The sequence below is a fragment of the Eptesicus fuscus genome, chromosome 16 (assembly GCF_027574615.1).
Source record: "Eptesicus fuscus isolate TK198812 chromosome 16, DD_ASM_mEF_20220401, whole genome shotgun sequence".
NCBI classification, from domain to species: Eukaryota; Metazoa; Chordata; class Mammalia; order Chiroptera; family Vespertilionidae; genus Eptesicus; species Eptesicus fuscus.
The window spans coordinates 55,329,856-55,352,634 of record NC_072488.1 but is presented as its reverse complement, the minus strand read 5'-3'; the positions used below and the strand labels follow the sequence as shown (position 1 = coordinate 55,352,634).

General features: G+C 45.1%; 1 protein-coding gene across 1 annotated transcript in view; it reads right to left on the bottom strand.

The window, feature by feature from the left end:
* SMYD1 (SET and MYND domain containing 1) overlaps positions 1-22,779 on the bottom strand; it is a 51,523-nt gene that overhangs the window by 5,383 nt on the left and 23,361 nt on the right. The window contains exons 2-7 of the mRNA XM_054728040.1: positions 18,304-18,480; positions 13,971-14,184; positions 10,533-10,663; positions 8,484-8,522; positions 4,737-4,926; positions 1,871-1,963 (exon numbers count right to left, since the gene is read on the bottom strand). Of these exons, the coding sequence (XP_054584015.1) occupies positions 1,871-1,963; positions 4,737-4,926; positions 8,484-8,522; positions 10,533-10,663; positions 13,971-14,184; positions 18,304-18,480 (844 nt within the window). The remainder of the gene's footprint in view (positions 1-1,870; positions 1,964-4,736; positions 4,927-8,483; positions 8,523-10,532; positions 10,664-13,970; positions 14,185-18,303; positions 18,481-22,779) is intronic.

Sequence of the window (22,779 nt, the reverse complement as noted above, 5' to 3'; positions counted from 1 at the left end):
TTCACATATGGGAGCAGCACAATGACATTGGACACTCCTTCTTTGAAAGTTGAGGAGATTGCTCACAACTCGTGATTTGGATAGAAAAATGGTCTTATTTGGGTAAGATGTAGAGATGGAAAGGGCAACACGAGAAGTTTCCATATATAAGTCAGTTGGTAGCAGGGAGTTAGGAAAGATATATATATATATTACAACAGTGCCATGAGATAATTACTATGAATATTCCCATTTTACCAGAGTCTCTGCTCCTATGATTTACCAGAGTCTCTGCTCCTATGATTCTCTACACTGCCTGTGCTCCAGATTAACCTAGAGACCTTTTTAAAAACATCAATGTCTAGGCCTTACCCTCAGACCAATTGAAACCAAATACATGGGGGAGGGACCCTGGGCTCTGTAGTTTGTATAAGCCCCTGGTGGTCTTTATGCACAGTGGGGGTGAACAATCAGGTTGTCCTGCTTGAAGTGTACAGGATGGATAGGCAGACAGGGAGGCTCCTGGGAAGCTAGAAGACCCATCAGATCACCCCATTGGCCCTGTGAGAAGTAAGATGGACCTGACTCCAATCAGCTTGGAGTCAGGCGTTTCCAACTGATTCACATGTAGACATAGGCTTGGGTTGCACTCTACAAAGTCAGATGGTCCTTAGACTTGGATTGCTCACTGTTCTCTTTCCCTTGCCACTTTCATGGAGAAATGCCACACACTTCTTTCCATTTTAAGTGAATGGAAACTAACTTTGCTCTGAGACTCTCCCAGAGGCCCATGATGCAACTGGGTGGGGGTGGGGCAACATATTGGTCTGGCAATCAATCCATCCTGAAGGCAACTCCCTTAAACCTGGGGGCAGCATCCAGCCCTACACATGCCCTGGCAATTTTGAATGGAGAAAAGGAGAAATGAAGAAGAGGAGAGAAGCCAGAGGAATGGAGCAAGTAGAGACCTCCTAATTGCTCCAGCTCCTATCTCATGCCTCTGACATACACTTTCCATGTTGTTCAATAACACTTTGTTCATGTGACCGTATCCCCTGCCTAACAGAAATCTTGGGAGTCAAGGAGCATGTCTTTTGTGGATCACCCCAGAAAGGCCTCAAAAATGTGCAATGAATGAGTGAGTCAAGGATGAAAATGAAGACCAGATACATACCTGAGTTGCTTAAAGAGCTTGAAAAAAAATATGGATTTATGGTCCCTGTGCTCTGTTGCAGATAAATTATATCTTAAGGGGTGAGCACAGGAATCTATGTTTCTAAAAAGCTGTCTGGGTGAGTTCAATGCAAGTGCTCTGCAGGTCAGTATTTGGCAGTGGGTCTCAACTTTGGATGCACTTTGAAACCACTTTTGATCTCTAAAAATCCTGATGTCTGGGTCCCACCCCAAGAGATTCTGCTAAAGTGTCCTGGGTCAGGATCTGAGCAGTAGGATTTTTCAGTGGTTATAGTATACAGCCAGCTGAGAACTCCTGGTGCTCTGAGAGCCAGGGCTGAAGGCTCAGTTACTGGAGACTGGAAACTGAAGCTAGGACATGCATTTAATTATGGGATAGCGAGCAACCTACTGCCATCTCCATTTCTCCATTTCTAGTACCAACTTGTAATACCACAACCCCCCAGGGACATTTGTCAGGCTGCCTGAATTCTTCCCAGACCCAGTTTCAGCGGGTTGAACAGTCACTGAGAACACACCCCTAAGGAGTGCTAAGAGCTTGAGGGCAAGAGGAGTCCTGGTCTCAACAAAAGGACATCTTCAGAAAAACAAGCTGCTTGGTAGCCTCTCCACCTCCAGCCCACCCCATCTCCTCCCTTCCTAGAGAACCTTTCTGCCCTCCTCCCCACCCTTTTCCACCATAAACATGAATCCTTACCTCGTGGTACAAGCCCTCGGAGCGAGCCTTGTCGATCTTTTCTAGTGTATCCTTGGAGACTTGTATCATCTCCTTGACCACATCCTGAGAGGGCTGAGAGAAGGAGGGACACTGAGTTACATCTTCACATAGTAGCATCTTTTACATTTAATGTAGTACAAAATTAATGCCTTCCACATTCCTTTTTTTAATATGTTTTTATTTATTTCAGAGAGAGGAAGGGAGGGAGAGAGAGAAACATCAATGATGAGAGAGAATCATCAATCAGCTGCCTCCTATACACCCCTTACAGGGGATCAAGCCTGCAACCTCAGCATGTGCCCTGACTGAGAAATCAAACCGTGACCTCCTGGTCCATGGGTGGACACTCAATCACGAGCCACACCGACCAGGCACCTTCCTCATTCCGAATGCTTCACTTCCATAAGTGCTGCACAAGATCCCTATAGCTTTTCCAGCTCCCTCATCATGCTTCTGACTCATGCTGTCCTTTCCACTGACCAAGTCCATGAGCCTTGCTGTAGCCAATCACTCCTGCCCTGTGCTCATGCCTGGCTTTGGACCCAGTGCAGAATCTGACATTGACCCCTGTTGTATTTTCTCTGGCCTTTTGTATTCTTATTCTACCGTCCAAAGTATTTCCCACTTTTCCTTCGTACTTCAAGTCCACCATATATACTAAAGATATCCCCTTGCTTTTTTGTCTTTGCCCAAGTCATTGATTTAAATACTAGCCAGTCCAGGACTGAAGGCAAAGGCTGAGGACTTGACTAAAACTTTGTACTCCAGTTTGCCACTGGAGTTCATGAAAGATAGCCTTTGTGGCTTTGGGTATCCAAACCCTTCCAGTGTCTTAGCACCCAGTTCATGTTTCCTTGTTTTCACCAAAAACATATTATGAGAGACTTTGTCAGCTGCCTCTGTGAAATCTAGATTCATTAGGCTTACCGCATTTGCCTGAGCAGTCTAGTGATATTGTTAAAAAAAAATTTTTATGAGGTTTTAATATTTGAGGCAAGGAGGTACCATAATCAAGAAGTCCATGAGGGTGCCATAATTTCAAAGAAAAAGTGCCAAATTTGTTTAATGTCCAAAGGAAAAGTTTACTGGCTATGCTCATCCATATTAGAAGCTCTTCTCTGATTTTCTTTTCCTTGGGCAAATCTGATAAAGCTTTTTTTCCAAAATGAAAATAACTTTATTGCTTATTCTGACTATAAAATAGGCATGTGGAAGCTGTAAAAAATTAAAACATATGAAAAAAGTAAAAATCCCCAGAACCTACCCAAAGATTGACATAGCCTTTTGAGGAACATTTATATTTATATATTTTACAAAGTATTCCCACCAATATTTCCAGTACCTCCCTGGCACCATACATAGCTATTATAATATTATTGACTATATTTCCTAAGCTGTACTTTACATCCCTGTGACTATTTTGTAACTACCAATTTGTAGTTCTTAATCCTTTCACTTTTTTCACCCATCTCCAAAACCCCTTCCCTCTGGCAACAATTAGTCTCTTCTCTGTATTTATGGATCTGTTTCAGTGTTGTTTGTTTATTTACCTTGTTCATTAGATTCCACATATAAGTGACACAATATGGTATTTGTCTTTCTCTGACTTATTTCACTTAGCATAATATCCTCTAGGTCTAGCCCTGCTGACTCAAATAAGATTTCATTCTTTTTCATGGCTGAGTAATATTCCATCCTGTATATTGTACCACTTCTGGCAGGCCTCACAGGGCAAGCATCCCTCCACACCTGACTTGGTGCACAGTCTCTGAAGGGTGTTGCAGTCAAGCACTCAGGCCCTGCTGGCTGCTCCTGCTCTTAGAATATTTGCATTCCTAGCCCGGGTGCCATTATTCCTAGGTCTCTTTTCCTGAGGCCTCGGGCAGAGGTCTTCTTCAGGTACTTTACCACTGAGGCCTCCTTACTGGGGAAGGGTGGGGAGACTTGCAGACACTTTTCCCTACTCTGACTCAGTGCCCAGTGCTTTTCCACTCCTAGCCCTTTCCCCATGCCCTCTCCCCAAGCCCCACATCTCAGAGTCCACAAGCCTTTTGTTCTGGGTCCCTCAGCAGTGAGAGGACCCTTACATCTGTGCTGATCCACCTGACTCTCCACCAGTGTACCTTCCCATGGGGGCTAATGAAGTAGGGGGAGTGGCGCCTGCCCCGGTGCAGCCTCCAGCTTTCCCACCGCAAGAAGTAATTGAGGGCATACTGCTTTAATCGGCCGCTCCAACACCTGCAGCTCCACTTTCTCCCAGCTTCACTGAGCTCCTGACATGCCCCTTAGCAAGCCTTCCCACTGCTCAGTGGTCCCACCATCCATTAGGCAACAGCTCCTCAGGACTTGGCAAATTAACCAATCTAAACAGTGCCCCATCTCCACATTACCCATTTCTATGGGACTAGGAAAATCTTTGTGATAACCAGACAACGAATCTCTGCCCATCTGGTCTCAATATGTGCAATTCCCAGCGTTATCTAAATGGCAAAGGGGCAAGGAGAGGACTAAAACTTACTGAGTGTCTACTCTCCATGCCACACCCTTTACATATGTAATTGTGTTTAATGCTCAGAACAACCCCTTATCATGGTTGCCATCATTCCTATTTTATAGATGAGAAAACTGCGTAATATCCCCAAACTCAAACACCTAGCACATGGCAGTGCCCGGACACTAGCGGGGACCTATGGGCAGTGCCCTGTCCCCCACCCCTACAGCCTTCCCCAGGGTTACAGGCTGGCCCTCTGGGAACTACTGAGCAGGGTGCATTGATTAGCTGTGGGATCCCCATGCCTGGCTCCTGTGGAGGTGGCACAAACACCCCCAGTAGGGCTGTGTGTACCTTTGGGTCTTCTTTCACCCCCAGAAAGAGGTCGTCCTTCAGCCCTTTCTGGCAGTGCTCACACGTGCAGTCGAAGTAGTACTGCTTCTTCAGCTGCTTCTTGCGTTCTTCGCTGACGTTAAGGAAGTCGATATAGGACACGGTCAGCTCTTCGCCTTCTGAGATCTTGCCCAGGGCCCGGAGCTCAATTCTGGAGCAGGAAAAGGAAAAGAGTAAATCAAGTCCACGGCTTCAGAGTGGCATCTGTGCTCTTCCGGGTTCGAGGAGTTGGGTCTCAAAGACAATGACTTCCACTAGCAGGTGAGGAAACTCCTGTTCCCTCCAAAATTAGAGGAAATGTGGCCTAACGGGCAGTTTTCTGAATAATTCTGCTCTACTCATTATAACAATCAAATCTGCTTCATTCCATAAATCGCCCTGAAATCTGCTCAAATAGATTCCCGGGAGAGGACCCGTCTTGGTCTTAAAGCCACATATTGCTCCCATGCCCGCAATCATCCCTGTACATTCAGCTATTGGTTGTTGACAAAGAAAGGGAGAAATAATAATAAGGTGAAAACTCAAACAAATGAAGACTCAAGAGTCATTCCTGCTTAGTTTGGGGACTGCTTGCTCAGAAACACACACATTCATTCACCGCCAATCTTGGCCTATTCTGTGAGTGACTGTAAGTCCCTTCTTACCTCAACCAGTGGTTGAGGAGACTTATTCAGCAAAAGCTGGCTCTGTTAGTCAGATGCATTGTTCACTTGTGTGTTTATTGGGGGACAGGGCTTTGTGGTCGAAGGTGGTTAGCAAGAGCAGATGGCATTTCAATCCCCTTCCAGCCTAGACCTGACCCTCCAATGACCTACAGCACAACCCACTTTGCCATGTAATAAATGCAGAATATGCTGAAAACAAAAGCCTGTGGTGAAAACTGACACCCAGGTTAGCCAATCAAGCAGAGATCAGCCTGTGGGCCTCTCAGCCATGCACAAGGCCAGAAGCTACAGAAAACAAGTGGTGAGCCCTGAGCTGTGCTTCTGTGTCTCCCCAGGATCCTGGGCCTCACTACCCAATAGAAACCATCCCCCAGAGAGTGAGTGGCAGGATGCGGACGCCGGGCAGAGTATCGGCAGAGAGGTCCATGATCATTTCTTTTGCCTCCAACAGTGGCTGTCCGACACCGTATGAAAGGCCGGGACACAATTTCAGCACCTCAGAAGGGTCCCAGTCAAAGGCATCCCCTTCCACGTGCCCTAAAGTGACAATCAAGCAGGCAGCTACTGAACGGCAGTGACATGCATGTCCAAGTGTCAGAGGTGACATGCCTTCTCTCAAAGTGGAGTCCACTGACATGCCAAATAAATGTAATACTATATATAAAAACAACTCAAATGGCACCTGCCAAAATGTAAGTTCCCCTTCACCTCCTGTTCCTTCTTCCCACCCCAATTTTTGGCAGCAGCTGGTACTGAAGGGATGAAAGGCAAGAGGGAGGGGAGGGCCCAGTGATTCTACTCCCAGGTCTGCTTGAAATCCTAATATGTCCAAACTGCAGGCAATCAATCTTCTCAATTCACAAATGAGGGCACTGATACCCAGAGAGGTGAAGTAACATCCCCAAAGGTCCCACACACTTTGGCCACAGAGTCAAGATTAGAACTCAAGTGCCATTCACACCTCAACACATCGTATTGGCCTGATGGTTTTCAGTCTGCCTCCTGAGTCTGCAATGCATGAGAAGTGAGGTGCACCAAAGCCCTCAATTTTAGGACTCTGATAATGTCCTAAGAAGGTCCATGTGAGCAACTTTAGAGCCAAGGTTGAGTGTGGATCTTTGGCATTTGGTCCTGGTAGGGTAAGTAAACTGCTAACCCCACCCACCCCTTTTACAGAGGCAGTTCACCATAGTAACATATCCCCATTCAACAGTGACTCAATGGCCAATAAGTTAGGATTTCCAATAGCTTTACTTTCCATCATGGTTAAGCCAGTTTCGGAGTGTCTCAAATTATTTCAATGCTATTAGCAAATTTTCAAAACCAAAATAATTTAATGTCACTTAAATATAAAAAATGTATACCCCATTTACTAACTTGGAATTGGGGATCAGGGAATAAATAGTGACTACCGCTCCATTCTGGACCCCAGACTCCTCCCATCTGTAATGCTCTGCAATTTTATAGTTCAGTCAATTGAGCCACAAGTAGGCAAGTAATTTAAGTATATTTTTAGAGATTGGGAAGGTCCCTAGAGATGCTATCATCTTGACCTTTGCTCTATGGATGTGGAACAAAATGCTCAGGAGATGATGTGAATCATTCAAAGTCACGTGCAATGCATGCCAACACAGTCTCAGGTGCACAAACCACTCTGCCCCTGCATTCCCAAAGCCCAAACTCACATGCAGCATTTTGTTCTAAATCCAAAGAGCATTTCAAGTACTTTTAAGCCCCATTTGAGAAAAAGATCCATCTGGGACCTTTTGGTTGTGATTAAGAAAAGTCAAAAGTAAGCCGAGACCGGTGTGGCTCAGTGGATAGAGCGTCGGCCTGCGGACTGAAAGGTCCCAGGTTCGATTCCGGTCAAGGGCATGTACCTCGGTTGCGGGCACATCCCCAGTAGGGGTTGTGTAGGAGGCAGCTGATCGATGTTTCTCTATCATGGATGTTTCTGACTCTCTATCCCTCTCTCTTCCTCTCTGTAAAAAGTCAATAAAATATATTTTAAAAAAAAAGAAAAGTCAAAAGTAAAATCTAACCTAAACCATGAATTCATAGTTGGCCAGAGCAGTAAACAGAATACTATGAATAAATATTTATCAAAATATCACAGTTATGGGTGCGATTTTCAGAACCCAGTCTGGGTGAGAGGTTGGGGGTTATAAACAAACACATAGTCCTTTAGTAGGTCAGTAGTATCAGCAGTCCTCACTTCATGGTAAGCAGGGTTTAGAGGGAAAAACCTGGGTTTTTGCCAAGATGATGTGGACCAGAAGAGACAGTAACGCTTTGAGGTTGGAGGAATGAAAAAGTGAGGAGTGAAAGAGGAGAAAGGAAGAAAACAAAATAGCCCTGGCCGGTGTGGCTTAGTTGGTTGAGCGTCATCCCATACACAAAAAGGTCAACAGTTCGATTCCAGGTCCGGGCAGGTGCCTAGATTGCAGGCTCAATCCCCAGTAGGGGGAGTGCAGGAGGCAGTCTGTCACATTGATGTTTCTCTTTCTCTCTTCCTTCCTCTCTCTCTAAAAATCAATAAAAACTTTTTTAAAAAAAAAGGAAAAGAAAACAAAGGCATGTCAAGTAGTGGGTGAGTAAAGAAGAAAATGATTAAATGCATTAAGAATAGCGCTGGCCAGCATGGCTCAGTGGTTAGAGCATAGGCCCAAGCACCAAAGGGTCTCAGATTTTATTCCCAGCCCCAGTCGGGGTGCATGTGGGAGGCAACCAATCTATATTTCTCTCTCACATTGATGTTTCTCTCTCTCTCTCTTCTCTGACTCTCCTCCCCCCCCCCCCTCCCTCCTTTCCACTCTCTTTGAAAAAGCAATGGAAAAAATATCCTCGGGTGAGGATTAACACAAAAAAAAAATTCTTTTTTAAAGAACAAAGAATACAGCATTCAAAAAAGATGAGACTCTGGGGTACAGAAGGACAAACAGACAGACAGCAGCCACAGAATCTTGGGAAAGGGCATCTTGGGAACCAGGCAAGTGAGGGAGGTGGGTCAGAGGAGCAGGGAAGTTTGAAAGAACTGACCCACCTCATCTGGGTGTGAAACATGGATTTCACTGCCTCATGACTGAAAGACAAAACAGACACCCAAATGGACATCATTACCATTGACAGATCCCGCATGGCTAGCAAAGGTGCACAGTATTTCAGATGCAATCAAAGCTTTGGCCATAACAACAACCTCTAGCCCAGCCCCTGTAGTCCAGCCCCTGTGGCTGGGCTCACTTGACAAGGTGTGCCTGGTATAGTGGAAATGTCACTGGATTTGGAATGAGAGGTTCTGAGTTCAAAAGTACACAGCTCTGGACAAGTGACTTCCCTTCCCAGGCCTCAGTGTTCTCATCTATAAACGGGCAATAAGATTCATGAGACAATGCATTTAAAAGTAGAGTACTTTAAAAAAAAAAGTATGGAAAGCATATTATCCCACTAACAAGAACCTTGGACAGATAAGTGTTGCCTCTTTTTATGTCTATCTCATGGAGAGTTGGAACCATGTATGGAGGCTGGGTAAGTCACACAGGTAGTAGATAAAATGATTGGGGTGTGAATTGGGCTCCTAACATCATGACCAGTGTTCTTTCCACTATGGCAGGCAGCTAGACAGTGACTGAAAAGTCACCTTCTCTTGTATAGCAACCAAAAAGCCCTGGTAAAACGTGGCTGCTCCAAATTAACGGCTGCATAGAAGCCCGCGCAGACACTGGAGCTGATCTGGAAAAAGAGTTCCGGGTTCCTGGGGCAGTTACATGTAGCGAAAAGAAGAACCTGGGTCACCATTGCTTAGTGAAAGGGGTTCAAGAAAGACCAGCCCCGTATGTGAGTGAATTTGACCCTCTCTACCAACGAGGCTAACCCTGGACAACAGCTCGTCTGGGGAGCATTCCATGAAGCGGCCCCCAGAGGCGTAGGAAGGGAAACACAAATGCTGTGAAAAGATTATCATCTGGATCCAAAATAAACCTCACTGTCTTGAGTGACTTTCTCAATTGCTTAAGAGCCTGGTGTCATGTGGGCCCTTGCTTCCAGAAGTAGGAAGGAAAAGGGTAACTAGAGTCCCTGCTATATTGGAGCTTAAGCTTGAATCTTGGCTAAGAACCAGAAACCATTGTCTTTGTTTTCCAGGAAGTTTTGGGGGGAAACTTGCTCATTGTTGATGACTCAGTCAACTTGTATCCGTCGTAAGAGCTTGTCTCTAAGAGCAAAAGCAAAATTGCTCAGGCCTCATTCCCCAAATCCGCCCCCTCCAGCTGAGCCAGGGACAACCGGGGCTCACCCTCTTTGCTGATTCTTCTCCATTTGTGTCCCACCCCCAAATTCCCTTCTGTCCCCTCTGTGCCTTATTTGGAGGAGGGTGCTAACTGACCTCTGAGGACTTCATCACCAGTTTCCTTTGCCCTCTGGCTTCTAGTTGGGGTTTGGCCAATGGGAGGAGATCAGAAGATGGGAGGAGAGTGGTTGGGCTATTTAGTCTCCTGGCTCCCTCTCTGCCTTACTGTGGTTCTAGCAGTGGCACAGCCACACTGTTGGAAAGGGTCTCTCCCGTGGCTCTCAGCAAACACAAAAACAGTACTTCTTCCATTTGCCCTTCCACTCTAGAGGTAATAATGGTTTCATGCTGTAGCGAGACCCTGGACACTTCACTGTTCTTTATTAGTTGCTTAAATGCTACTCGCATTTCTATGAATAGGCCTTTTATTAAATTCCATTCAGGTAAGCTCTGAGTATGCCTTTGGATTTCTGCTGGGACCTTGACTGATATATGCTTCTCATTTGATGTTTTGTAATGACCTCTAGGGATCAAGGCATCAAGTTTTAAAATAGTAGTTAGAGGTTTATCTGACATATCTAGGCAACCTCAAGAAACATACAAAGACTCAGAAATTACCCATGTGGAGTTCTCTACTAGCCTCCCCATTACCTTTCTCCTAACACAAATATTCTACAATAAAATTTCTATTTTTTTCCCATTTGAAAACCATGCTAGTTCATGAAACGTTGCCTTAAGTCAAGTGGCGAGAACACCATGAGGTCTCCCCACCCCCATCACAGCACCCCCAGTGAAAGACATACTCACTTGCCGTTGTTAAAGATGACAGTGCAGTTGGGCCAACAGTCATGGTTCACCAGGCCCAGGTTGGGGAAGATGCCCACGCCCACTGCCTGCAGGCCCCTCTGATCACTGAGCGTGAAACCATTGCAGTTAATCTACCCAGGGGAAGAGACAAAGAGTCAGCTAACACACACAGACTAGGGACACAACACCATCCTCTCTACTGAAAGGTGTTTTTTAAAAAATAGAAAACCAGTCTCATCCTGGCAATGCTTAGGGTCTGGAAACAAAAGAGTCTCTGTTCTCTGTGTGATTCTAAATGACCCTCTAAATTAGTATCATGGAGACTCCCATGTTTGCTAAAATGCAGCACTGCCTTGTAAGTTTTGGGTAGCTGTATTATAAAAAGGCCAAAGAATGTCTGGCCAGTGTGGCCTAGTTGTTGAGCACTGACCTATGAACCAGGAGGTCATGGTTCGATTCCTGATCAGGTCACATGCCCAGGTTGTGAGTAGGAGGCAACCTATCAATGGTTTTCTCTCATCACTGATGTTTCTCTCTTTCCCTGCTGGAAGCCAGTTCTAGCATGTCATGGTTACAAGAGTTTCATCAAAAGGTTGATGAAGCTTGGGGACTCAACAAGGGCTGAGCCACATATGTGGTTGCCTGTTGGAAAGGCTAAAAAGCATCTCCCCCAAACCTGAATAGGATAATCGTTTGCTGCCAGACAGCTCAGGGCATCTTAATCTACATGTTATTGCCTCCTGTTGGCCAAACACCTGAACAGCTGTAGGCTATTCCCCAATCTGACAATGCTTCTGTAAACCCTACCCTTTGAAACCCTACCCTTTGAAGTGTATTATCTCCACCTTGCCTTAGGACAAATTGTGTTAATAAAAAGCATGGGGTCCTGAGACAAGGGAGTCTTTAGCTCCTTTAGCTGAAGCTCCTCTGACCCCCAATGCCTTTCAAAACTACCTTTCATCTTTGGACTCCTCCTTATTGGATCTACGCACAGCCTTTCTCCAGATTGCTGAACCCTTCATAATGCTGGGACAAGAACCCTGGCAGTCCCTCTCTTTTCCTCTCTGAAATCAATAAAAAATGATAAAAATAAAAAGGCCAAAGATAGAAATGTTGATTCTGAAAGTCTCTCCTTTTCCTGTACCTGGGTCTCACATGAGTCTTCCCCAGTATCTATTTGGTTTCTTTCTCCATGCGCTACCCTGCCTTAGGGTGTGTGTGTGTGTGTGTGTGTGTGTGTGTGTGTGTGTGTGTGTCCCCTGCTTTCTTTGTCTACCCACCCTCAACTCCTATAGCTGTTCATAAGAGAAAATTGACATTTCTGTTTTATTGTGTCTGCTGGATATTTTATAATCCCTGTTCACAATTTTAAATTCTGGTAAGTGCAACATTTACTAGTATTTATAAATTTCAAGACAAATCAATTTGGTTATTACTTATGTGACACTCAATTTATTTCCTTTCCCTTAAAAATAAGTGGTTCTTTATAGAAACAGATTCCAAATATCTGCTATCAGGGTATGAAAATGCATAAGAATAAATATGACCTAAACTACATTGACAACTGCACAGAAATTTCTGTTTTATATATAAATAATAAACAGGAATAGATACTATACATAATAAAATATACATTTACATGTGTATATTGATATGTACAGACATGGCTATTTGCTATAAAATTGGAGGACTGTCACTTTCTCCATTCAATCTCATCAGTCATTCAGCAAATACATACATGAAGTTAAGCCTGTCAGTACTAACAAGCTATGTTACCTTAGTTAAATCTCTTTCTTCTCTGAACCCCATTTTCCCATCTACAGGTTGAGTGAGTTGGACCAGATGATCTCTACGGTCCTTTTAGCTCTACACTTTGGTAATTATGCCATCCTGTGGCTGCAGTCCCCAGGCCCCTTGGGGTTACCCAGGAAGGTCTATGACACCCAAGCCTGTGGAGCCTCAGTGCTAAGAGGAGCAACTCTGGCACCAGGCAGCCTGCTTCTAGCCCTTCCACGGACACCAGCTCACTGCGTGGCCTGTGGAAGGCATGTGAATCTCTCTTATTCGGTGGACAATCCCAGCTGTCACTCACCCCCACCCCCACTTCATGAGAAACCATACCACGCCGAAGATGTGCGAGATGTACTGCATGCTGAACTGCTGGCTCTGGGGCAGCCAGTACTGCAAGAATGTATCCACGAATGTATCTAGGCTTTCTGTTTATAAAATAGGAATGTTAAGCATGAATTTCACCTTGTGTTGTAAAAATTGCATAAAATAATACATGGGAAGCTACGATGGTTAATTTTATATGTCAACTTGGCTGGGCTGTAGTACCCACATATTTGGTCAAACATTATTCTGTGTTTCTGTGAAGGTGTTTTTTGGATAGGTTAGCATTTAAATCAGTAGATTTTGAATAAAGCAAATTATCCTGCACAACATAGGTGACCTCATGTGATCAATTAACAAACTTAATAGAAAAAAGACTGACTTCCCCTGAGCAGGAAGGAATTCTGCCAGCAGTCGGCCTTTGGACTCAAACCACAACTCTTTTTTGAGGTGTCCTGCCTGCAGGCGTACTGGCAGATTTTGAATTTACACTCTATAATCTCAAGAGCTAATTCATTAAAATGAATCATTTCTGTCAATAGATAGATAGATAGATGATTGATAGATAGATGATAGATAGATAGATAGATAGATGATAGATAGATAGATAGATAGATAGATAGATAGATAGATAGATAGATAGATACTGTTTCTCTGGGGAACTCTGACATTACAGAAGCACTGGCACATGGTAAAGACTAGAGATGTTGGTTCTGATCATGCTGTTGTTATTAAATAACCTCCCTCTTTAGCCCGTTCACCAACCCCACAAAAGGTGCTGGGCCTGCCAGAAAGAAGACATCTATCCCCACAGCCCAAGGCCTGATGACCCTCTGGACTCCCACCCCCACCTCCTGGACTCTCAGGGCTGCAAGAGAGAAGCCCTTACTCCCTTCTCTCTGGCTTCCACACCCACTACTCCCATTATCCTTCCCCTCAGACCTCAGAAAAGGAAGGGCCTTATTTTCAAGGTGACTAATAGGCAAGAATGGATGGTAATTGGGTCTTTGTTTTCAAAATGGAAAGGAGAGAATACAGGACATGTAGATAAACAAGGAGGTAAAATAACATCCAAATCTACCATTCAGAGATAATGGAAAGTCTGTGTTGGGATGCCAACGTCAGATAGGGCAGGAATGACCTCATAGTAAACGAGACCAGAAGGACAGAGGACAGGATGACAGTTGTTCATTCTAGGGCTCTGTCTCCCTCCAGTTCTTCTCTTGGCTCCTCTTCCCCACTCTGGCCTGGCAGCATCTGAAAACTTATTCGGTGGACAATCCCAGCTGTCACTCACCCCCACCCCCACTTCATGAGAAACCATACCACGCCGAAGATGTGCGAGATGTACTGCATGCTGAACTGCTGGCTCTGGGGCAGCCAGTACTGCAAGAATGTATCCACGTCCACCCGCAGCTGCTTCTGCTCCTCCTCCCCAAAGTTCTCCACGTGGTTCTGCAGGTCGTCCACGGACACCAGGCAGCCTTCTGTGAGCCCGGTGCCCTCTCTCTCCACCCGCCACATGATACGTGCAGCCAGCCTGCGGAGAAGGGCAGGGTTAGGGAGACCCACTGCTTCCATTCATTCAACAAACACATACTGAGTGCCTAATGCATGCCAGGCACAGTGTCAGGCCCAAGACACAGTCTTGAACCAGACAGAATTTCTTCTATCATGAAGTTTCTTATAGTGGGGGAGACAAAAGTTTAAAAGATCATTAAACTAATGTTAAATGTTATGCGGAAAATAGAATCAGGTAACATGATAGAAAGTGGCAGGGGGTGGAGGAGAAGACAAGGGGACCCAGGAAGGTGGCAGGGGTGAGGCACACTCAAGCTGAACAGAAGGAGCCAGCTCTGTGTGCGATGGAGAAAGAGCAATGAGTACAAAGCCTCTGAAGGAGGAATGAGCTTGGCATGAAGGAGAAACAGCAAGAAGACAAAGGAGGCTGGAGCACAGGGAATGAGGAGCAGAAAGCAAATAAAGGTGGAGAGGTGGGCCGAACCCAGGTCACGTGGGTCTAGGAGAACCTGCATGGGGTCTTGGGACACCATGAGGTATGGCAGCCTGGGTCTCGCCTGGTAGTATGGCTAATTGAGATGAGCACTGGCGAAGGAGCCTAATGACCTGTTTCCACTTCTTCCTGTGTGACCCTGGGCAAGCCATATGACCTCCCTGAACCTCTCTAATGACCAATAAAATGAGGGTAACATATATTCCCTGTCATGCTAACCTTCAGAGGCATTTAGGAGATCTTTGTGTGTGAACTTATTTATATTCTTAATGATTGGATAAAGAGAAGGTGAAGAAGACAATCTAGGTGGGGAGACAGTATAAGCAAAGGCCTGGATGCAGCCAAGAGCATGGCATAAGCAGGAAGCAGGGTGGGATCTGGCCTGGCTGGAGCAGAGGGCTCAGGAGAGCTCAGGGCTTTGAGTGTGAGACAGAGGGGTGTACTTAATCCTGAGGGCAGAGAGGACCCCCTGTTAACTAGTAAACAGCCCATACTCACAAGATGAAGCCTGTAACCAAGAGACACTTTGCCAACTCTGCCATTCACCGGCCAGGCACCAGGGAAGGACTGGTGGCCTAGGACAGAAACCCCCTAAAGAGGAGCCCCCTTGTCAAAGTATGGCCCTTTTTTCCTCTCATTTGGGTCATGGGGTTATTTCCACAAGGGATGCCCTGTTGGGGACCCCAAGCACCTGAGAACCAAGATGTCCCCACATGGAGTGCAGGATAGAACTGGGGAAAATAAGACTCGGACTGGGGTGTCTGCTACCTCCAAATGTTAGGAAGAATGTCACAAAGCTCAGAGATTAAGACTAATGGGCGACAGACTTCAACCCAGTATCACAGGAAATTACCAGCTAGCACTGTGCAGCTGGAGGGAGAGACCTCCTAGTCATAGGAGGGAACACTGGCTCAGGGTCTTAGAGACAGGTAAGTTATCAGCGAGATACCTGCACCCATGTTCACTGCAGCAGTATTCACAATAGCCAAGACATGGAAGCAACCTAAGTGCCATCAACAGATAAATAGGAAAGGAAGAGGTGAGATTTTTTATATTAATCATGAGAAAGAAGGAAAGCTTGCCATTTGGGACAACATGGATGGACCTTGAGGACATTATGTTAAGTGAAACAAGTCAGACAGAGAAAAATAAATAGTGCATACTTTCCCTTATATGTGGGGTCTTAAAAAAAAAAAAAAAGCCAAACTTACAGAATCAGATCATAGAAAAGTGTTTGCCGGGGACTGGTGGTTGAGGAAAATATGGAAAAGTTGGTAAAAGGGCACAAACTGGGGTGATAAACACATGCTATAATATACAGATGATTTATTATAGAATTGTATACCTGAAACTTATATAATTTTATTAACCAATGTCACCCCATTAAATTCACTTTAAAAAAGGATACAAGCATTCAGTTACAAGATGGATATGCTCTAAGAATCTATAATAATAAAAGCATAATATGCTAATTAGACCGGACAGCGGAACATCCTTACAGACAAAGCCACAGCGGCCAGCAGTGGCAGCAGCGGTGGGGGATGGGGGCGGTGCCTTCCCCTGATCAGCCAGGTCACCTCCCTCAGAGAGAGGCCAAACTGTGGGGAGTGGGCCTAAGCTGTCAGTAGGACATCCCCTGAGGGCTCCCGGACTGTGAGAGGGGGCAGGCTGGGCTGAGGGACCTCCCCACCACCACAAGTGCACGAATTTTCATGCACGGCGCCTCTAGTCTAATATAAAACATGATGGCTGTATTGATAACATTGTATTGTATAATTAAAATTTGCTAAGAGAGAACTTAAATGTTCTCACACAAAAAAAAAATAAATAAACATGTAGGGTGATGGCTGTGTTAATTAAGTAGATGGGGGACATTCCTTCACAATGTACATGTATATCAAATCACCATGATGCACACTTCAAATATCTTACAATTTTATGTCAATTCTACCTCAATAAAGTTGAAATTAAAAATAAATAAAGCCCTGCCCTAATCAGTTTGGCTCAGTGGATAGAGCGTCAGCCTGCAGACTGAAGGGTCCCAGGTTCGATTCCAGTCAAGGGCATGTACCTTGGTTGTGGGCACATCCCCAGTAGGGAGTGTGCAAGAGGCAGCTGATCGATGTTTCTCTCTCATCGATGTTTCTAACTCTCAATCCTCTCCCTTCCTCTCTGTAAAAAAATCAACAAAATATATTTTAAATAAATAAATAAAGCCCTGGCCAGTGTTGCTCAGTGAATAGATCATCAGCCTATACATTGAAGAATAGTGGGGTTCGATTACTGGTCAAGGGCACATACCTGGGTTGCAGGTTCCATCTCTGGCCTTAGTCAAAGTGTGTGCAGGAAGCAGCCAATCTATATGTCTCTCTCACGTCAATTTTTCTTTCTTTCTTCCTCTCTCTCTCTCTCTCTCTACCTCTCTCTCTCTTTATCCCCTCTACCACTCTCTCTCTTTATCCCCCTCCCTTCCTTCCTTCCACTCTCTCTAAAAATAAAAGTAAAAAAATATCCTCTGGTGAGGATTAACAAATAGATACATAAATGCATAAATACATACATACACACATGCATACAATTGCATGTGAGATTACAAAAAAAAAAAATGAAGTAGGATTTCAACTCCTGGAACTAATGGGGATAGGGAAGCTGGTTGAGCCATTTCATTTTGCAGCATGTCTGGTGTGGCTCAGTGGTTAAACATTGACCTATGAACCAGGAGGTCACAGTTCAATTCCCAGTCAAGGCACATGCCTGGATTACAAGCTCAATCCCGGGTAGGGGGGGCATGCAGGAGGCAGCCAATCAATGATTCTCTCTCATAATTGATGTTTCTGTCTCTCTCTTTCTCTCCTTCCTCTCTGAAACCAATAAAAATACATTTTTTAACAATCACCAGCACATGATGATTCCAGTCTGTGCTTTAACGTCATATCCTCCAAGCATGATAAAGATGACCCCAACTTTCCCTTCCTCATCTCCCCTGCTCTCCACTGCCGGCTTCATAAGCCCCTGGCCCTGGTAGAGCATCAGGCCCTCCCTGGTGGAGCTCCAGGACTTGGGATTTCTTGAACTGGGGCTCCCAAGGCATTAGCCCTGAAATTTCTGGCGATGGCTGCTCAGGGAGGTCACTAACTGTTGCAAATGCAAGTGCCTTTTGGTGCAGAGGGCTGTGTGTACAACCAGCAGGACGAGTGAGGCTGTGGTTCCTTGAAAAACTCCGTATTTTGTAAAGGGGGTAGATGGATTGAGCTCTAGCTCATTTTGCCAAATCTTCAGATATTTTTTCAAGACAGGCCAAAATAAACTAATTTTTTTTAATGTGAAATTTCCAATTTTTGAACATTGGCAGATCAATATTTTTAAATTAAATATTAGGGAGCCATACAGAATGAGTCTGCAGCCAGCTCCAGCCTGGGTCTATATTTTGGAGCCATTAACCCGTCCTCCCACTTAGACGGGCTCCCAGACCTAAAGGGATCTCATAGACGTGGCCATATCCAGTCTCTTGGGGGCTCTGTCCTGCTTTGCACTTAGCCCGGCTTCCGTGGGCCTGGGAATGTCGTCACTGCCACCCCTCCTCCCCCACCCATCCCCACCTGACATCCAGAAATCCCAAACGTTTCCACAGGGCCCCGCTCTGACCTGATGTTCTCATTGGGTACCTTCCCGTATCTCTTGATGGCCAAACACTCCTTCTTGTGGTTTACCCACGCGTCCTTCTGGCAGGTGCGGTCACAGTAGCGCGCAAACTTGCACTGCCCGCAGTGATGGAGCTTCTCCTGCCTCTTGAAGCAGGTGTGGCACACAAAGTTGACGAGGCTGGAAATAGAGGGAGAAAACGTGACTGAATTCGGGGGCACCATGAAAAGGGACCACACTAGCCTTTCAAAGACTGGGGGCCATCCTTGTCTTTCTAAGCTTCAAACTCCCACTTTTCAAAGAGAGGGGCTGGGCTCCCAAAGGCCCGTTAGCTGTAACTATCTTTTTAGCAGATATTTTAAAGTGAACCAAATGGGAACACTACTGAGCTCTGCATATACTAGTAAGCCCTTCCATTTAACTCAGCAAGTATAGGTGTATGACCTACAGGCACCGGGACTCCCACAAGCGGCCAGAGGGACAAGGGAGCTGGCAATCACCGTACAGTGTGAGGAGCGCTGTGATAGGGGAGGCACAAAGTGTTCCTGGCACACACTGGAGAAGACACTTGAGAAACCGGGACGTCTTCTAGGCAAAGGGAGTGAGTGGAAATTTCTCATGGTCCTGATGCCAAAATGCACAGGTTATTGGCACCGTGGCATGGGAGGGGCATTCTGTGTGGCCTGTCCTTCTCATTGTTGAAATGAACTGTCCCTTTTCCCAAAGAATAAAAAATCATAACTATCCACAATATGACGCAACAAGAAACATGATATATTTTATACAAAATGAGGTCTATACATTATGACATATGTCATAGTTCTGTGTTTTGCAGCATTAAGAATGACCAGGTTAGCCCAGTTGGTGTGGTTCAGTGGATGAGCATTGACCTAGGAACCAAGAGGTCACGGTTAGATTGCAGGTCAGAGCACATGCCTGGGTTATGGACTCCATCCCTAATAGGGTGAGAGCAAGAGGCAGCCAATCAATGATTCTCTCTGATCATTGATGTTTCTCTCTCTCCCTCTACCTTCCTCTCTCTCTCTCTCTCCAAAAAAAATAAAAATTAATAAAAACATATTTTTTAAAAAAGAATCAGAGGGTTACTGATGTCACTGGTGTTATCTGATGTGGTCTCCCGGCTCAGAGAGAGTGGAAGTGAAGTAGAGGAACAATGCATGCCCTTTTGGTGGGTGAGGGAGAGATGTGGGAAGATGCTTCTGGCTTCCCAGAGTTCCCATTGAGGTCCCATGTCTCCCCATGTTAAAGCCATGATTCAGACAGACAAGGGCATGGGCTAGCATGAAGGAAATATATTTCAAAACATAACCCAACACCCAGAATGAGTGAAATCTGGTGGGTGCGGAGCCTATAGATAATGCACAATATCTACAGGCCCCAACCGCATACTCCCACAATGTGGGAAAGAAATCCTGGCCATGGAAGCAGAGAGGTGATGGGAAGAAGTTAGGTGACAAACAGGGAAGTGTTGCGCTCCCTGGGAGGAAGTGGGTATGGAAACTCAGGTTGGGGCTAACAATCTGAGCATGGGTCTCTAAAGTGTAAGAAAACAAGGGCTTTTAGAAATGTGGAATTCTAGAGCCTGCAGGAGGAACATTCAACAGAATATACAAGTACAGAAATCCCTTGTGTCCGTCCCTGACTATGACTTTCAATTCCCATAGTGACAAAGAGTTTGCTGCTTCCAAGAACAGTTCATTGTTGGCCAGTCCTAATTACTGCCGACCTCCTCCTTATGGTAAGCTTGAGTTTGCTCTCCAGAAAAACAGACTCCTATAACGTAATTTGGCCCTCTGGATCCTTGTCTAATGGAACAAGCCCTTAAATAATTTGAAGACTATCCAGGCGGTGTGGTTCAGTGGTTGACAGTCGACCCATGAACAAGGAGGTTGATTCCCAATCAGGGCACATGCCTGGGTTTCAGGCTCGAACCCCAGTAGGGCGCATGCCCATCAATGATTCCCTCTCATCATTGTTGTTTCTGTCTCTGCCTCTCCTTTCCTCTCTATGAAATCAATAAAATAATTTTTTTTAAATTTGAAGATGACTGCCATGCTTCCCCTTCATTTCCCTTCTCCAAGTTAAACATTCCCAGCTCCTTCAACAGTTCCTTATACACATTTCTGAAAATCTCACACTGTTCCGGTGTTTTCCGATGTGCCTACCGCACGTACCTGCAGCCAAAGGAAAGTGAGCTTAGCAGGGCAATCAAGCAAGATCCAGCAGCCAGTGCTAAGGCATCAGGCTCGAGGACAGCCCAAAGGCTAGGCCCAGTGGTTCCAACCTAGTACCAAGGGATGGAGAGACAGGAACACAGCCAAGCGAAGGGCACTACATGGGCTACTGCTCTACGCTAGATCCTGGGCCTACAGTCCAGAGAGTTTTCTGGAGGCCTCTGGGTGGTCAACTTAACACACTGCTGTGTCCCTATCGCTAGTAATTTGTTAATAACAATTAAGTACTCAAGGGCCTGAATGGTTAGTACTTATTTGCAGGTTAGAACAGATTGAAGGTTATTCCCATAACTATGTCTTCCTCACTACTTTGCATTCTTTACGCTTTCCTAATGAGAGAGGAAGAGGAGAATCACACAGGCATACTTAGTGAGTTGCATAGAATCCACAGCCCATCCTAACTATGCCACACAGGGTGCCCTGTTCAAGAAGGTCATTTGTCCTGAGTACCCAGCAGAATAGACTATAAGGACTCACATGAGACCCTGACCATTTAGTGGGGTCTCCAAGCCCCTAGAGGAGGGGAGCTATGAAAGCCTCACGTCTGTCTCAAGTCAGGATTGCATTCTCTGGGGAGGTAGGTGTGTGAGGTTCGCGAGCACAGACTGGGTTGCTGAAGAACTCAGGTAACTTGGGTCCCAAAGAAGCTCCAAATCTTACCACCGGCCACTCAAGGACAAGACCCTGGGTCACAAAACTTGAAATCATGGTGCCCAGAACAGAGTATGGTTTCCAGGTGTGGTGCTATTCACATTTCCTGGATCTGGACATTGTGATTCCATTAGCTTCTTTAGCAAAAAAATTCACTTATTTAAGGTCAAATTACAATTATAGTCACTAGAACCTCCCAGGTTTTCTCAAAGGCTTTGCAGCCAAGTCAGAGCTGCCCTCTGTTTGTCCATTTGTCATTGCCTTTTAAAACAGCTTGATTGAAGTATAATTGACATACGTAAACTGCACGTATTTCAAATGTGCAATTTGATAGTGAACATGTCCATCACCTCCAATATTTTCTCATGACACTGAACTTTTTAACCTGAAGTGGGGTCCTCACCTTCATCCCTAACTGATTGCGTTCAGTGTAGTTTTCCAAACTGTCCAGATCATTGTGAATTTTGTTCTGTCATCATTATCTCACTATGCTAATCTTCGAGTCATCTGCAAATCAGACAGCGTGTCTTAGGCAGGAAGGGAAAAGAGGAGCAGTTGCCCACCAGGAATACAAACGAAGCAGGGCAGCCAGGAAATGGCTGGAGATGAAGAGCTAGAAGCAAGCACAATCATGCTGGCTGTCACCTACAACTTGTCACTTGGAACCCAATGCCGATCTGCTATGGGGGCGCCCAGCATAGAACAACCCCACACTGGGCCTGCTCTAATATTTTACACCCATAATTATATTTTTTAAATAGTCTAGTCTAATGTTTCATATTTTTATTCATATGCATATTCACATACACATTTCATGTATAAACTAAAATTTGCACCTACCAAACATATATTACACTTCATAGTTTTCACACTGTTGCATTGTTTTACATTTTAAATGCTAATAAGCCCTGGCCTCCGTGGCTCAGTCAGTTGAGCATCATCCCATGCATCGCAATGTCACCTATTCAGTTCCTGGTCAGGGCATAATGCCCAGGTTGCTGGCTCAACCCCTAGATCCCCCAGCAGGGGGCGTGCAGGAGGCAGTCGATTGATGGTTCTCTCTCTCCTTTCCTCTCTAAAATCAATAAAAACATATTCTTTTAAAAGCTAATAAAAACTCCAAGTGGTCACCTAGAATAACAGAAGTTCTGCTTCTTTATCTTTTACTGCTGATTTCTAAGCTACTTACACTGCGGGGAGATGTGGTGTCTTGGGGATTGGAGACATCACTGTGGCCAGTGTAAGTAAGCTCCAACAACTCTGAACCTTAAAAACTTACCTGACAGCAAACAGTGAAGCCAAGTGCGCATGTGTTAGGGGCTGGCGATCCAACTGATAATCCTCCGAATTAACTTCCAGGCAGGATACAATGTTTATTCAAGGATAAGTAATTTTAAAATGTGCTGATTTGAGGTTTACTCAACAGCAATCTTTTTTTTTTTTTAGAGCAATATAGCTTTTTTCAAGGAAGAGTATTTTATCTCTGACATTGTTTAGAATTGCTAGTGCACGGTGACAATTGACTTTTACTACTTTTGTTATTGTTTTTCAATCCTGTGCAGAGAGCGCCCCC